Here is an 18,470-nt window from a genome sequence, read left to right as displayed (position 1 = left end):
CAGATAAAAGTTACTTCTTTAACTTCCGCCCACCACCTTTTATGCTGTCTAGCAGATCGTCGGTTTCCTTTATGTTTCTGACCATGTGCATTTTATTGTTGTGCGTGATACGCAGTGACGCAGGGAATTTTAGTTGCACATTGGCCCCAGCTTTCTTAACGTCATACATTCGCTTTTCAAGCTCCCATTGTCTGTCTAAAGTCACTCTTGATAGGTCTGACCTTATTTCGAAGGAGAAATCAGGGCCTCTTAAGGACTTAAATTTCAACACAGATAGCAGGATTTTCTCTTTAATTGCATATGTCTGGAAGTTTATAAGGATATAAACTGGTCCTTGTGTATTCTTTGTACGTCTTTGGCAATGTCTTCTTTGCTTTCCTCTATCTGAACTGCAGATTTTATGAGGGCTAGCTCAAATTATTTTAAATCCTCTCTTTCTTTACCTTCAGGCACATTTAATAATCTCAGATTATTTTTTCTAGAGTTATTTTCAAGTTGTTCAACTTTTTCCTGCAAGCCCTGCTCGTCCTTGCGGAGTACCTGGATTTCCGCTCTACTTCTGGCAAGATCCTTTTTTAGTTACTCCACTGTACATTCGAGTATTTCTGTCCGGTATGATAATGCATCTATTTTCTTTTCCAGACTTTCACAAAACCCCCGAATTTCCCGCTGATTTGCCTTCGATACTGAAAAAACATTCCTGATTTCTGTAGTTAAATTTCCCATCATTGCCTCTAAAGAGATGGCTATTGGATCAACTGGGTCCCTAACTCCGGGGGTAGTTGAGCTCTTATCTGGTAAGACTAGGGGTTCAGTGGTTTCTGGGATGTGCCCCCCCTCCACTATTCTTCATATCACCCTTATCTTGAGTACCTAGGACATCCTGAGTGGCCGGGGTGTCTTGGGTACAATCCTCCTTGCCCCGGTGACCCTGTTGACCTGACTACCACTCTCCATATTGGGGATTGTAGTATCTACTACGGTTGTTAGTTCCTCGTTGGTTTTCCCCCCTTTGTCTTTCTGTCCTTCTTCTTCAGTTGGGGATGGTCTTTTTAATTTAAGGCCAGGAGGTTGTACTTTAAAAAACAAACACAGAGAAGGAGTGATTTTAAGCTTAGAGTCTATAGGCTCTGCTTTTTTTCTATTGTTTTCTGCCTTTCTTTTTTTCTTCTAATATTAGTATCTCCCTAGGGGGGGAATTTGTGGGATTTGTTCATTCTATGTCAGGATCTGGAGAGGCAAGGATTATGCTAGTTTAAAGCTTGTCCACCACCAGAGCTGTAAGGGAGGGGACTGGTTTGAAATAAAACCTTTTGAGGGTAGAATCTGAAGCCCAGTCTGCTGCATTCAAAATATCCTCCAAGCAGGCACGAAATACAAAAGCTTGGTGTCAATTCCTGCCTCCTGCATAATCCACCTCACCCATCTTGCGATAGTCAGTGAGAAGATTGCTCTGAAAGGTTTCCTAAAAGGAATCAAAAGCTGTTTCTCCCCATGGGAGCGAAGCTCCGCCATCATTGCCTCGTAGGCTTTGATGCACCGAACAACACACAATTTGGGCACCCGGGACTTACTCTTAGTCCGTCTAGTGACATAGAAGGTAACTCTGTAAGGAGTAAAACATCTCCCTGTAATATCTAGGGCACTAATATCTGACACTTTTCAACAGGAAATCAAGCACAACAAAATGGGCAGTTGAGCCAATAACTATTTCCGGGAAAGGGGCCTGTTACTTGGCCATGAGGACAGGAGGTTTAAAACTTTATTCACGTCCAAAATGGTGATGTATCTAGGCTCATGAGTTAAGAATAACCTAATTCCTCTGAGTCATTTCATAAACAAAGGATGTTCTTCTTTCACCGGGTAACCTACAATATCTCTGTGTCCCGTGGAAATAGCAGATCTAACAGAATTGACCCATCTGTAGTCCATTCTTGCTGCTGTTAAAGAGTTCAGGACATGAACAATGTCGGCCCCCAAGAGATCCAGACTCCGTTGCACCAACCCATCCATTGAGACAAAGCTGATCGAAACCTCTTGACGGCGCCATCCACCCAGGCTCTAGAGAGGAGGTCTGGAGCATCTCTCGATAGGCCAGGGAATTGCCATCTTGACCTGTAATCCTCCACACCATCAGCTGGAGGTTGCTGCTCCTCACCAAGTGATGAGGTTCACCAACAGATCACTCAGAAGATGAGGATACTGGTATAGATGGGTTGGAGAAGCCCAAGAAAGTTCCATCAGAACTGGAAACCATGCTTGCAACTTCCACATCAGTGTGATCAACACCACGTCCGTCTTCTGCCTGAGCACCTGAGGCGTCAATTGCATTATCATGATGAACGGGGAAAGGCATATCTCTGCTCCAGTGACCAATCCTGAAGAAACGCATCAGTCAACATTGCCCCAGCTTCCATTCGCCAGCTGAAGTCCTGGGTAAGCTGATGTTCAAGTCGGGGTGCACACAGGTCAATCCTGATTTGCCCTCAGAGGGAGAAAAGGACCTACAAATTCACCAGAAGTAGGTTCCACAGGCTCAAATTCAGAAGGAGGCAAGAGTGCCAATCTGCCGCTTGGTTGGCTGATCCTGGGAGGTGTTCTGCCGTCACCGAAACATGGTGCTCGAGGAAGTACTCCCAAAAATTCTTGGCCAGGTCCGAGAGGGCCTTGGATTGCGTGCCTCCGAATGATTGATATAGGGGGCCGCCGCCATAATGTCCATCTTCAGCAAGTCGCACAACTGCATGCGGTCCCCTGTCTTACATTTGACAGCAAAGGAGCCCACCATCAATTCCAGGCAGCTGATGTGCAGGGACTTCTCTGTGGTGGACCACGCGCCGCTGATGCTGAATTTTGCACAATGAGCCCCCCAACCAGAACCACTGGAGTTGGATTTGATTACCAGATCCGGTAGCTATCCAAAGATGGTGCAGCGGTTCCACGCTTCCACGTGGGCGAGCTACCGGTTTGGGGCCCGCTTTGCATGTCAGCGGTATTTATCGCTAATGACATGCAAAGTGGGCGTACTTAACCTGTTAGCGACTGAAAGCAGTCGCTAACACAGCTATCGCCTATTACTAAGGCAGGCAAAGCGATAAAAAAATGTGCGCTAAGCCGATATATCACCAAAACTTAACGCCTGCTCAGACCACTTCTTAACCTGTATATCCAATGGGAGGTGGATATTCAGGTTAAGACCCTATTAGCGATAATGCCTGAATATCGCTGGATTCCCAGCGATATTCACGGATTTCGCCGCTATCGCCGGATATTTTATCGCTTTGGAGATAAACGTTGCTAATAGCACGTTATCTCTGCGATAAAATCCGGCGCTGCGCAGCGATAATAAAAATATCGCTAAGCTCATTTAGCGATAAATATTGCTAATTGTTGATAATATGCCCCAAGCATTTCTTGCAATTTCTGTAAAGTGTGGTGCTGAGGAGGGAAAACCATAACAAGGTACAGTAACAGTGGAAACAAGACAGTTTTAATGACTAACACCTTTCCTTCTAAGGTTAGCTTGCGCAAAGACCAAAGAGAACATTTCTTTAGTACTTTAGACTGGACTTCCTTCCAATTTTTTTCCACATGCCCTTGCTCCCCAAAATACACTCCCAAAATTTTAATGGGTTCTGTGGTAACAGTTACCGGCATATTTGCCAGTCGATCCCAGGGACCTGTAGTCAAGCAGACACTCTTCCCCATGTTTAAACCCAAACCTGATACTTCCTGTAAAATAGAAGCCTGCAAAAGAGTTCTGCGCACAGAAGCTGCGGTAGTACACAATATGGTCACATCATCCGTGTGCGATGACCTTATTTTGGACCCCAGAACCACCAGGTACAAATACACCTTTTACCAGTTTGTCCTTTCTTAATTTGCACACAAATGGTTCCAACAAACAAAAAGCATGGGAGACATTGGGCACCCCTGATGCACTCCAGTGTAAATAGCAAAAAGCTTTTGTATAGCATCTGTTGATACTAACTTTGCTCTGAGCACCTTGGTAGAGAGTACGTATCATGTGAACAAATTAAGGATGAACATTAATGTTTGCTAATACCAGATTGAGAAATTGATGTAAAACTTTGTCGAAAGCCTTAAGAAAGTCCAGGCTAAGAACACCTAGAGGGAGGGCTCTTTGTTGATTGTAATAAAGTGCATCTCTTACGGTAACAAGGCTATCCACAATAGTGTACCGTCTGAGAGCACAAGCTTGATCTGGTTGAACACAAGAGTGCATAACTCGTCGAAGGCGGCGCGCAAGTACTTTAGCTATGAGCTTGTAATCAACGTTCAAAAGTGAAATTGGCCAGCAATTTTGCAGGAAGGACTCGTCCTCGGTTTTGTACAAGAGGGTGATGACCCCAGCGGAGAAATCTGCAGAAAAAGTGTTATTAGTAAAACCTTCGTTGACAAGCGCCATGTAGTCTATACATAACAGAACCCAACATTTGTGGTAGAACTCCCAAGTGAGCCCATCTATCCCAGTGCTAGAATCTCTGAGAGAGGACTATAATGCCGATCGCATTTCCTCCCCATCAAAAGGCTGTTCCAGGAATTCTACTTGTTCAGTATTAAGACCCCCTTCCAGTCCTGAACAAAATTCTTCAAAATCCTGAAAAGAAGAAGGGTTAGTTGGTGGTGCAGCCTATAAGTGCGAATAAAAGTCAAAAGCTAACTGTTTGCAATGCTCATTGCCTTGCAAAATATCTCCATGCTCATTACATAGCTTTGTCAGCAATGTATGGGAGGATTTTGCTTTTTGAAAAAGAAAGATGTACATTTTCATTTTCCTGGTAGTATTTAACTCTAGAATGGAATACTGTAACCTTGTTTCTTTGTGCCAACCAGTTATTCATATCCAGTGTGAACAAGAGGATTTCATCTTTCACATCTTGTTGGAGAAGAATAAGGCGACAATGTAATTTCTGGTAAGAGTCCCATTCAGCTCGGCGTTTGAGCTGGCCTTGATCTTGAAAGAAATTTTTTTTTTATGTTTCACCCAACACCACCATTTGGACTTATTTAGAAACCTGTTTTTCTGTCTTTCCCATGTATGATAGCGTCTGATGCATCTATCACAAATGCTTTCGTCTTGAAGGAGCTCATTATTTAATTTCCAAAAGCCAGGGCCCCTTTAAGGCCGGCCTGGTGTCGTGAACCAGACAGCGAGAATATGATGATCCAAAAATGGGACTGGTGTAAGGCTGCATTTATCTGCGCTCAAAGTTTTGGATGCAAACACAAAGTCCAAGCGGGAGGCGGCGTTTCCATGATTTGCCTCCCACCTAAAGCCTGTATCAGCCTGTACCAGGAGGATGGCATTTCCTGGAAGTTATAAACCATTGATTTAGAGATGACAACAGTTTAGAAGTCACATCCAGTGTGTAAGTCACCTGTGCACCCTGCCTATCCTTAGAATGCAAAATGCAATTAAAATCCCCCACCAGTAGGGTTGGTGTGGCACCTGCAAGAAAAGGCTTGATAACTTGAAACAACTGTTCTCTCTCTGACTTGGTAGCAGGAGCATACACAGCACACAATTTGAAAGGGAGGCCATCCATTAACACGGACAGCAATATAGCTCTCCCTGGCCACAATATTTTTTCCTCTGTGGTCTGCCAATGTTTATGTTTAAAAAGAACTACTGCACCATTGATCCTGTTGGCACCCCCAGACCATGTCGAAGGCCCATAGGGCCAATATTGCTGAAAAGAAAACTCTAGAATTTCACTCCATAATGCTTTGCTGGGCCTTTGGTTTGCATTGTATTTTTGCCCATAACTTTGCTTGGGGTGGTCCTAGGAGAATGGGACCTCCCCTGAATCGTTCAGCATGATATGCTCTTTGGGTTCAGAGCATCTGCTTGCCCTCCCCCTAGGTAAGGGGTGACCCCAAAATCATCACCTCTCTCATTGCCTGATGTTTTTCAAAGTTCACTTTTGTGAATTTGTTAACTGCTTTTTTACCAGGTAAAGGTAAAGGTAAAGACAAAGGTAAAGACAAAGGTAAAGGTAAAGGTAAAGGTAAAGTTAAAGTTAAAGTTAAAGTTAAAGTTAAAGGCAAAGGGTTGTTTGGTACAGTAGATAACTCCATTGTGTAGTAGAGTGAGAATTTGTGCATGAAGGTGCAGCTTTTGCTAGTGAAGTTCATTGCCCAGGGTTAATTTTTAAGTCTACCCCACCTACTTCAGGACAAAACAATGAGTTGTAAAAAATTCCACTGAATATACATTCATGCAGCTATCTCGGTCTGTAGCTCTCATCAATCAATCTCATGGGCCCCAACCTTAATTCACTTCAGCCTCATATCTCTCTGGTAGTTACTGCATAAATTCAATCTTGGTATTTCAAATCTTATAATACAGGTATTTAAGAACAAGCCACTTGTTCTCCATGTTTAACTGGCTCAAATAAACAGATTCAATTAATTCTTGCATTGACCTCCGAGGGGGTTCACTGACACAACATCAATGTAATAAATATCGATGTAAAAAATATTGAGTAAAAAATATAGACAACAAAAATATCGACTCCTATATTTAAACAGGTAAGTACAAAAATATCAACTAAAACATATCAATGTAAAAAATATAGATGTATAAAATATTGACTTTTATATAAATATAAAAAATAGATATATTAAATATATTAAATAGTAAATATAATTTTAACAAAATAAAATAATTGTAATATACATATATAACAAACAAACTGAATAAAAAAATAAACACACAAACATAATAATTTATACATATATATATTCTTTAAAACAATGAATAAACTATTATTTTTAATTTATGTTAAAAGTTTAAAATGAGATAAAAAATTTAAATGTATACTAATGATTTAAAATATAAAAAAACTAAAATCTATGAGATATTAAAACATTAAACTATTTAAAAATATTTCAACTTAAATTTCACAATACAGTGAGTGCAACAGTAGGGTAAGTGTTGGATAGCGAATTAATTTACTATTCCAACGCCAGTGAATGCAATAGTAGGGAAAGTGTGGGATAGCAGGGGGTAAACATTACTATTCCCACTCCAGCGAGAGCAACAGTAGGGAAAGCGTTGGATAGCGGAAGGGGAGAAATTACTATTCCCACACCAAAGAGTGCAACAGTAGGGAAGGTGTTGGATAGCGGAGGGGTAAAAATGACAATTCCCACTCTACTGAGTGCAACAGTAGGATAAGTGTTGGATAGCGGAGGGGTACAATGTACTATTCCCACTCCAGTGAGGGAAATAGTAGGGAAAGTGCAGGATAACGGAGGGGTAATAATCACTATTCAACTCCAGAGAGTGCAACAGTAGGGAAAGTGTTGGATAGCGGAGGGGTAGTAATTATTATTCCCTCTCCAGTGAGAGCAACAGTAGGGAAAGTGTTGGATAGCAAAGGGGCACAAATTACTATTCCCACTCCAAAGAGAGCAACAGTAGAGTAAGTGTTGGGTAGCGGAGGAGTAAAAATTACTATTCCCACTCTACTGAGTGCAACAGTAGGATAAGTGTTGGATAGCGGAGGGGTAAAATGTACTATTCCCACTCCAGTGAGGGAAATAGTAGGGAAAGTGCTGGATAGCGGAGGGGTAATATTCACTTTTCAACTCCAGAGAGTGCAACAAGAGGGAAAGTGTTGGATAGCTGAGGGGTAACAATTATTATTCCCTCTCCAATGAGCAACAGTAGGGAAAGTGTTGGATAGCAAAGGGACAAAAATTACTATTCCCACTCCAAAGAGAGCAACAGTAGAGTAAGTGTTGGGTAACGGAAGGGTAAAAATTACTATTCCCACTCCACTGAGTGCAACAGTAGGGAAAAGTGTTGGATAGCGGACAGGTAAAATTACTATTCCCACTCCGGTGAGTGCAACAGTAGGGAAAGTGTTGGATAGCGAAGGGGTAAAATATACTATTCCCACTCCGGTGAGTGCAACAGTAGGGAAAGTATTGGATAGCGGAGGGGGGAAATTAACAATTCCCACTCCAGTGAGTGAAACAGTAGGGAAAGTGTTGGATTGGGGAGGGGTTAAAATGGACTATTCCCACTCTGGTGAGTGCAACAGTAGGGAAAAAACATATTATAATATTGTTACATATAACAAAAACCTACACATATTATATAAAAGAAAATAATAAATAGATTTAAAAAACTATCTTTTAAACTAGAAAATATTTACAAACAAAACATGAATTAATACATAAATGTATTTATTTTAGTTCATACCCTATAACACCACACCAATAGCAAAACACTTTAACATTTCAATATTATTTAAAAAACTAATAAACATTAACTACACACAGTTTAACACTATAATATCCACAACACACACATAAATTAACCTATAAAATATTAAAACACAATTTTAAAACTTGTTTTTAAATTAAAAACTATTACTATTAATAAAGTAGCAATTAAAATGTATTTAATACCCACCCTTTACCCCTTTAAAAGTAAAAAAAACACACAAATTACTCCCCACTCTTTACCCCTATAAGCACCACAACACACACCTAAAATTAATTAAACAATTACTTTGATACATTTTTTATTAATTTAATTAACAAATAATTATTAATAAAAATAAATAAACTACTTAACACCCTTTTACCATACAAACCACAAAACACACACCTAAAATAATTACACAATTACCATAATTATTACCAATTTATTAACAACCAACTAATAATTAATTAATTAAAAACAAATTACTTCCCACCCTTTACATCTATAAACACCAAAACACACACCTAAAATGTATTACACAATTACCATAATGAATTACCAATTATCTAATTAGTATTAATTAAAAACAATTATTAATTAATGAGAAATTACTTTACACATTTAACACTATACCATCTATCTAAATTAAACAAATAGCAATAAATAAAAAATGATCAATTAATTAAATATAATTAAATTACTTTCCAGCCTATTCCCCTATAAACCCACAACTCGCTACGGAACTAAAAACACAAAATTCAAACAAAATAAAATTAATAACTAATAAAAATCTTTAACACATATAATAAAAATACAAAAAAATCTTTTATAAAAAATCATACATCACATACATTTAAAATATATACTAAAATACATAACATTCATTTAAAACAATATTTTTAACAGCTATACTTTTGAAAACGATATTAAACACTTTGATATTTTTAAAATCGATATTACTTACCTAAAGTCGATATTCTTGACCACGATATTCTTACTGTCGATATTTCTGAACCACGATATTTATGACTCGATATTTGTGCAATTCAATATTTTTTACTCGATATTCTGTCTGCATACCCTACAAGCGTATCAACAAATTCTCAATTTACAGCTTGCTCGGGGCCACAGATTTTCCAGGAGGACTTTTGTTGCAGTTTAGAATTGTAAAATCATTTTTGAGACATTATTTATGAGTTTCTGATGTACTATTTGCACCTAATTTTTATTTGGTGGTAACGATTTCAGAAATACATGTTTTTAATTATTATTTATAAAAAAGCATGTATGTCTGTAACCATACCACATAGATGCCTGAGCGCTGATTGTGATGCAACAAATATGAAAGACTAAATGCAAGGGGATTATCTGACATACTTTAAGGGTGAGTTAATATCCCTCTTGAAACCTGGGATTAGACTCCTCACAACCATTGACAAGTTGCACATATCTAAGTAGGTGATAAATTGGTGTAGATTTGAGCCCGATATTGGACCCAAAAGGGAAAAACATATGCAGATTTGGATCCAGCATTACCGGATGAGAATAGCATTCCCCATTCTGGGGTAAATATATTACTTAGGCCTTGGTTACCAAACATGATCAGAAATGTTGCCCCCCCCCATACATGGATCTAGTAATGACTAATGAGGCCCTTAGAAACCTGGTATGAGGCTTCCTATTGGGAAATTTAAGCTCTACACAGAATACCAGAAGAAGTCTATTTGGGGAGGCAAATCAGGCCGAGAAAATGCCTTTTTGGGAGTTTAAAGAAATTCACCTCAGGCAGAGCCACAAGTATATGTTTAGGGGGCATGGCCTTCAGCTATGACCAAACATTAGATATGTGCTCTATAGGTGCATTCTTTCCCAAATAATGGTTTTACTACTAACATTCAACCCCCCCCATCCCCAGAATATCATGGCGCAAGAATATTGAGGACAGATTATCGAAAGGTAAGTACATATAGGAAAGCATGGATTTACTATTTCTTACTCCATGTCTACATACCTTGACTATGTATTTATATATTGCATAGGTACACATATGTGGATTACGGTATAGAAAATCTATCACTACTTATATGTCGATATTTTGGATTCAATATTCTGGCCATAATGTTCTGTGCTATCAATATTCTGGTTTCGATATCCAAGTGCACAGCCTGTGATTCTATGTGAAAGAGTATGTGGACTATTGTTTAAGATACATATTAAAGCACACACAATAAACGTTCCACATTTCAACTTCAAATGTATCCTATGAGTTAGATAGGATTTAAAGTAGAGTGTAACTTTGTAAAGTTGGCTGACTCACAACTCTGCTTTTTTCTAGCCTGTTCAAGTTTTGTGAAATGCACAGCTTTGAAAGTTCTTTCCTTAAAAAATAATTCAAAGTCACACACACACAAACATACCCACAAACTTACCTCTTGCGAGGGACCCCAGTGGTAGCAGGCTGCATTGATTTGTCAGTACAGGACAATAGGCCACTTCCAAACCTGGGGTGGACGAATAAAGGTCTGTACCATATGTCAATTGATTACTGGCCAATATCCGCTAGACATGTCATTTCTTGAACTCCTCAAAAGGAGTAGCGCTGTCAGGTGAACTCGAAAGAGGTCCCCCAAGGGTGATAATCAAATCTCAAAGTCATGAGAGTACCTGCCATATGCGTCCCCCATGTCAAGAAAGTGTAAACAGGAGGTAGATCCTTTAGCTTTACTGCCTCCAGCCTCTAGAATGCTCTTCCCTTGAAGCTTAGACAGTTGAACACCTTGTCCGGCTTCAGGAAGGAATTGAAAGCCAGTCTTTTCCCTAGAGAGTAGATCATGCCTTTTCTGTTGCTCCTGCTGTTCTGTAATCTAAGCGCCAGGATACCCTTTGGGTGATAGTCGCACTATGTAAGTGTACCTTACATTACATGAATCTTTTGGCATGAGTCTCTTGTGCATGTCATCATGATAAGTTTCTCCAAATAGTGAGATCAGGAGCAGGAGGGCACATGGATACTGACCAGTGACTTCCAACCCTCCACTATGAAAAGAATATTTTTTTGTTTGTTTTCTCTTTTGACTATTCCCTAGCAAGGATACTATATAAATGAATCGTCCTTTCTCCTCTGCAGGGAAATATTTGGTTTTTTTCTTCTACCCCAAGGACTTCAGTCAAGTTTGCCCCGTAGAAATTACTGAATTCAGTGACCACTTGGACGATTTCCGGAAGATGAACTGCGAAGTGATCGGGACCTCTGTCGATTCCTGTATGTGTCACGAGGCCTGGTAAGCACCATAGTTCTGCTCCAGACGCCATCATGTGTGGATGACGCTTCTATACATGACTGCTGCTTCCTTATGTCCGCTTGGCCACACAGGTCTGACATTGCCGGAAGAATATCCTTTGAGTTCCGGGGAGGGGCTTGCAGAATGTAGAGTTCTCACTGTTAGCCCAACTGTGCCATTGAGGTTAATGCCTATGACATCATCATAGAAGGGTCTCTGGAAACATGGGGCTGTATTATGTAAAGGTGGCAGTCTATCACACTGTTGTCCCATGGCTCATGGATTTCGTATCCCAAAATAACGCATTCTCCCACGTATCTGCACACTCCCACTGTATGTGTCCTCAATGGGTCCCATCCTGTGCGCCATCACTAAATGGCGGGTTTACCCAGCTCGCTGAAAGGGTATGTTAGGCTGCTTGATCTTTAAGGTGGGGGCTTAGGACTCTATAACGGCAAAGGTAGTCCCAGTCATGCCCACCTTGATGGGTGTCCTTTGCACCAACCCGCCTCTCAAATGCCACGTTGAGGGCAGCATCTGCTTTTAGTGCAGCACTGACGCCATTCTCAAGGTTTAGGTCATGGGAACGCCGGCTGCTCTATTGATGCAGGGCTATAAATTCCTTAGATGGGTATTCCATGGCTAGCCTTTGTGGCAAAGTGTTCACTGATCCAAGCACAGGAACTTCCGACAGAGGAACAAGCACTTTCCACACTTCTCTGCATGTTCCACACTTCTCTGCACTTTCCACACTTCTCTGCATGTTCCACACTTCTCTGCATGTTCCACACTTCTCTGCATGTTCTACACTTCTCTGCACTTTCCACACTTCTCTGCATGTTCCACACTTCTCTGCATGTTCCACACTTCTCTGCATGTTCTACACTTCTCTGCACTTTCCACACTTCTCTGCATGTTCCACACTTCTCTGCATGTTCTACACTTCTCTGCACTTTCCACACTTCTCTGCATGTTCCACACTTCTCTGCACTTTCCACACTTCTCTGCATGTTCCACACTTCTCTGCATGTTCTACACTTCTCTGCATGTTCCACACTTCTCTGCATATTCCACACTTCTCTGCATGTATCACACTTCTCTGCATGTGTTTATGAACGGCTCAGTGTCATCAGTTCAAGGGACTACAAGTGATTCTGGGGTGTGGACAGCCACAGAAACCTCTGTAACCCCTTCAAAGGACTCCCTGAGGGTATGGTATATATGATGTGACAGATACAGAAAGAGACGCCTCCACTCCCAGGGCACCATGGTTTTCCAGAGTGGCCTGTTGATTGGTTACAGCTTATTCAGGGTAATGATTTTTGTCCTACTGTTAAAAGTTTGCATCACAGTGATAGAGCGCGCGGGTCACCCGACCAATAATTTCGCCACTTCTGGCTTCGGGCCCATATATTTCAAATCACCATATACATTGATCAGATGACCTCACGCTCTGCTATCAGATATTAGTGAGTCCCTTTCGTTATTTTTCAGTGTACCCGACTTACCATCCACCGACACGGGTACCTATGACCATCATGGATCAGGGAGCTAGCTGTAAAAGGGAAGGCAGCAAAATACAAACCCAACAAAATAATATTCAATACCTTTGTAAAATGACCACGGACAACTGGAAGTTTTAAAGTCTTTATCTAATTTAGTAAAATTCAGATAGCATCAAATTCACAGTAATTAAGCAATCGATAATCAGAATAACAGAAAGCACATAGCTGAATAGGAAATAAGTCAGTGCAACCATCTATAATCTAATGGAACCAGGACACATTCAAAAATGAAGGATCAGGAATTAGAACGTTTAAGATGAATCACTAAGAGGGATAGGCTTTGATTAGGACTAGTATTCTAGAATTATTTCAAGGGAATGAGACAGGAGTTCGGGACATTTATACAACTATATGAGAGTCTATAGAGAGAGACACGCTATGCTTTAAGGCAAAAGTGCTTTAGACAATTTAAGTAAGGAGGTCCTAGACCCTATCAGGAAATGACAAACTGCAATGCAAAATATAATTTCTAACAGGTAGGGTAACATAGGAACTCGTTATGAAACAAATGCAAATGACTTTATGATTCAATGGTTGCGGAAAAGCATGGAAAATTAACATATGCAAAGGTATGTCTTTATTAAAGCAAAAGACAGAAATTCAGGAAGATGCAAGATTCAGAGTGATATTTACCTAGACTGGTGTGAAAACCAAACCCTGGCCACGGGTCAGTTAAGGACAGGAAACCCTCAAGGAAGGATACCCCTCAATGGACAGCAGGTGCAGAATGGACACCCAGGACAGGACAGGAAACCCTCAGATTAGGAATCAGGACAGGACCTCTCGGACAAGACCCTCAGGACAGGACCAGCACCCGCAGTTCGGAAGCAACGCCTGCGCTCCACCCTCACTGCAGCTATCGATCAAGACCCCGATTGGGTCAGCGAACTCCCAGCAAAGTGCTGCTCCGCCAGCACTTTAAGGTTTAGTAAAACCTTAGTCTATGGTCAATTTCGGACAGAGTGCTCCGCAGCTCTCTGTATCTTCAGTCACCTATTGAGTGCGTTGGGTCAGTGACAGGTCAGCTAAACCAGACAAGTCGGACGACTTCCCTAGGTGAACCCAGGGTAGTTATACTGTTTGGGGACGGTGTACCACCCCCCAATGTTGCAAAGTGTCAGAATCCCTCAATTTGGATTGGTCCTAAGGTAGGCTTTGGGTAACACACCAATCAGAATAGACTATTTGGAGGCCTAATTTACATCTCTGGGTACCGCCTAGCAAGATTGGGGTTCCCATGAGAAACTGTACGGCAAACAGTAGCGCAACACACATTGTATCATATAAGGAGCAACTTTCTCCGTTCTCGTAGGGCAGAGGTGGCTTTCCCATGAGCATCTTGACGGTGGCTGCCAGCTGGCTGAGTTCCACTGTCCAATGTTGCCACCTTTCAGTGCACCACGAGTCTGCGCAGAAGAGACCCTCAATATGGCTCCCAACCGGTTCGGACCCCCATTTCCCGCAGTACATGAAAAGTAAGCGAGAACAAATTAATACATAGAAATAAATGTATGTAAACACATCATTCGTCTTGTACTTCAAACTTATCATTATAAAAATATACTATGCAGTTTAAATGTTAGCAACATATACACACTCACAAGAGCATTACCACGTTATTCACGAAAGCTATGTATTACGCATGCGCACCCTTTCCCTCCAAAACTTATAACTACGTCAGGTCACGTGAGTGTGACTGACGCATGCGCAGAAGCACTTTTCAAGCGGCGGCCATGTTTTAGAGACATTGTTTAGTTGTATTAGAAATACACGTACGCAAGCTTCCTCTACCTTGTTCGAATATGAATATAAAAGATTAGTAAGACGTACAATTTATTAATTGATTACACACGGCCAAGGTTCTTGACTCGAGCAAGTCGCGATGCGATGCTTGCTCTATCAATCCCCTCTTTGATGATATTTACTATCATCACAAAAAATAATGGAACCAGATGCCAACTTCTTCACACTTTATACAGCTCTATTTCTTCCAACAAACGATCCAGCTTCTCTTTTTCATTTTTAGTAGGGTGAGAATTTTTCACCTTTTTGTATATCTGATTATTCATTTCCTCTAATTCAAGCTCATCCACACTTCGTTTCACTCCTCTGGCATTCACTTGATGCTTTCCGGTGTGTTTACGACACTTGCAACAGACAAATATGAAAAATAGGATAAGACCTATAATTCCAATTGGCATCAGTACCTTAAACAATAAGCTTTTACCTAAGCTAGCAAACCAATGACCTACATTTGAGAGACCATCTACCAGTCTCTTCCAGGCACTGTCAACCTCGAGTGGTTTGAGTTCCCTTTCCAAATTAGTAATGTTTTTCACGTATCTTTTGAGCTGCACACTTTTGTCCGGAATATAAGTGCAACAATGTTGCGCCTTCAACATCCGACAGACTCCGCCCTCTTTTGCTAATAAGGTATCAAGAGCAAGTCTGTTCTGCAAAACCATTGATCTGATCGCAACCATTTCGGTATTGACCAGCAGAAATCCATGAGCTGTGTCAGTAGACAACACATCCACTATAGTGGACAATTTGCAAATTCTGTGAGTGTTCAGAACCACTCCCACTCCAGGTATCAGTGCACTGAAAATACTACCCATTATTTCACCTACGCTTTCTCTTTTACTACGCACTAAGCCATTAGTATTTTCACTGCTTCCAGCAACTTTGTTCACATGGTATATTTTCGGGAAGACTATGCCAAAATAGCAGCTTCCATACCAGTGATCCGGCAATTTGAAATAAGCCTTGTCCCCACATATATAATAAATTCCAGGAAACACAGGCTCTGACCCATTTTTGAAACCCCAACCTCCAATTACCTTGTAATTATGTTCACATTCACTGGAACCAATGAAAATGTTATTATAATAGCTAGTCTTCTCGCGGTGAAGACGTAGCTTTCCTTTCTTTTCAAAATCCAGCAACAGAGCAGGACCCGCCCCACCATTTGAGGTGCCTTCCATGTTCTCAGCCCATTTTGGCCTTTTCTGTGTTTCGTCATCTGCCTTTCTTTTTATTTTTATTCTCCTCTTCTCTGCCATGTTCAGGAACATCTTTTCCTGCTCACGCAAAGAACAGGTCAAGTTATCTCTATGTGCGTCACCTATGTCTATATTACCTATAGTCAGAAAGTATTCGCCCATATAGCGAGTAACGTCACTTTTAGTATGTACAGGATTCAAGTTCCCACGTATAGGGAGTTCAGAAAAGATCACGTCATTGTTTGAGTAATAGTACTGTAACGGTCCTCTTTTGTAAAATAAGCTAGCTAAAATGCTACAGGAAATTCCATATGTTAGGGGCAGGTGATGGTATGTCACGCCTTCAGCCACAGAGGTAGGTAGCTTCATGCAGACATAGCAATCTTCAATTTCCATAGTCTCTACACAGTGTATTAACAAGATTGCGAAAACATTTAAATGCGTTTTATTCTTTACTCCATGATAATGTAGTCCTCCCTCATCTGATGCTTCTAGGTCTCGTTTTGTTTGTCTGAGTGCTCTCTCATGTATTGCTACACTTTGTGTTGTTAGTTCTTCAGTCTCAGTATTTACAATCTCAGTAGGGTCAATATTAGTATTTTTGCTCACCGCAAAAGGAATGAAAACTGTTAGTCCTATCCAAATTAATATCAGTATAACTATACTACATACACATACCTTGCAGCATGTTTTGCAACGACTGCAACTAGGTCTACCATTCACGTTTGAATCAGACATTTTGGCTCAGAAGAAGTTTCTCGACCCCTCTTTGTGTCTTTACACCAGTAGCTTACTTTGTGCAAATTCACGGTGGCTCGTCTTCTTCTTCGGCAGAGTACTCAGCGACTGGTTCTCCGTCGCTCTCGTCAGTTATATCAAGGTCTTCAAATTCCTCCAAAACGAGAGTCCATTCAGGAGACTTGTACTTTTTGTTTTGTCTTTTTATTCGATCGCTCCTTCTTTTGGAAGTGTCTTCTGGTTGTTCTGCTATGCGAGCACTTCTCCTTTCTTCTGCACGTTTTTCTTCTACCGTTTTTATTCTCAGTCTCAATTTCTTTATGTATCCAGGCTCAATGTGCTTTCTTTTCTTAAGTCTTTTAGTTGGCACTGAGACCTCGTTCTCTTCTCTTGCCCTTTTATTTTCATTAGTTTGTGGCAATTCTGCTTCTTCTTCCCTTCCTATCTCACTAGTTCCAGGACTTGCATCTATTTCTTCTGCCTGGTTACTAATCTGGCCTTGTTCAGGAGAATTTTGTTTTTGCTTTTCAAATGTCTCTGTTTCTGTTTCCTGAACACTTTCTCCTAATCCTGTCTGATCCTGTTCGAGCACTTCGTTCTCTTGATTTTCTTCCGCTCGAATCTCTTTACTAGGTCTAATCTGTCCCTTTTCGATATCAGGAGTCAGTGGAGGAGTATCGATCACTTGTTCTGTCCCTGTCTGACCTTCTCCTTCCTCAGTTTTGATGTGGATCTCAATACCCTGAGGTTCTTCGCCTGTGCCTTGCTTTTCCTCTCTATTCCACTCTCTACCTTTCCAAATTTGTTCGCTTGTTCTGATGGGGTCTTCGGTAAGGTCAATCAATGGTATCCACTCATCTGGCCATATGCTTGTCAGCTCGTCATCAGCTACTTCTGGACCAACCTTTGGGAACCCTTCAGCAGGCTGGACTCTTGGTAGTTCGTCATCAACTACTCCTGGACCAACGTCTGCGGACCCCTCAGCTTGACTGGTACTGGGCTGTACGTCGTCAGTTACTTCGGGTCTTGCTTCTGCAGGCCCCTCTGCTGGACCGTCTTCTTCTCCAGGCTCTTTGTCGGGTTGTACCTTCTGGGTGTGGCTGGCGTGGATCCAATGGGGAACACCTGCACACTTCACTGCTGTGGTCGTTACCAGGATCACTTGACGCTTCTCTCCCCACCTCGGCTCCAGGCAGCTCGACCGAGTATGCTTCTTTATTTTTACCCAGTCTCCGGGAACCAGTTTGTGGAGAGGAGTCGTTGGATTGGCGACGGCGTCTATTCCGATCTGGCGAGAGATATAACGCACTTGGTCACCTAATCTCTTGCAGTATTCAAGCACCAAATCATCAGTAATACTCAACAGTTTGCTTCCTGGTACCCATGCTTGTCTCATCACTCTTCCCATCAAGATTTCATGAGGGCTCAGGCCTGTCTTTCGGTCTGGAATACTTCGGAGTCCCATCAGAACCAGAGGCAGGGCCTTTACCCAGGTCATGCCAGATGAATCACACAATTTCGCTAGTCTTGTTTTGATAGTCCCGTTTATTTGTTCCACTACTCCAGATGCCTCTGGTCGATATGCACAGTGGAGTTTTTGCGAGATCCCAAATGCCTTACAGAGTTGGTCGATTACCTCATT

General features: G+C 41.3%; 1 protein-coding gene across 1 annotated transcript in view; it reads left to right on the top strand.

Moving 5' to 3' along the window:
• The first annotated feature begins 742 nt into the window (after window positions 1-742).
• Window positions 743-18,470, top strand: part of PRDX1 (peroxiredoxin 1) — a 119,391-nt gene continuing 101,663 nt past the window's right edge. Inside the window, exons 1-2 of the mRNA XM_078671869.1 lie at window positions 743-797; window positions 11,370-11,523. Of these exons, the coding sequence (XP_078527995.1) occupies window positions 743-797; window positions 11,370-11,523 (209 nt within the window). The remainder of the gene's footprint in view (window positions 798-11,369; window positions 11,524-18,470) is intronic.

The sequence above is a fragment of the Lissotriton helveticus genome, chromosome 1_2 (genome assembly GCF_964261635.1).
Source record: "Lissotriton helveticus chromosome 1_2, aLisHel1.1, whole genome shotgun sequence".
NCBI lineage: Eukaryota > Metazoa > Chordata > Amphibia > Caudata > Salamandridae > Lissotriton > Lissotriton helveticus.
Note: the sequence above shows the minus strand (reverse complement) of the source record. Positions and strands in the feature narration are given on the sequence as shown.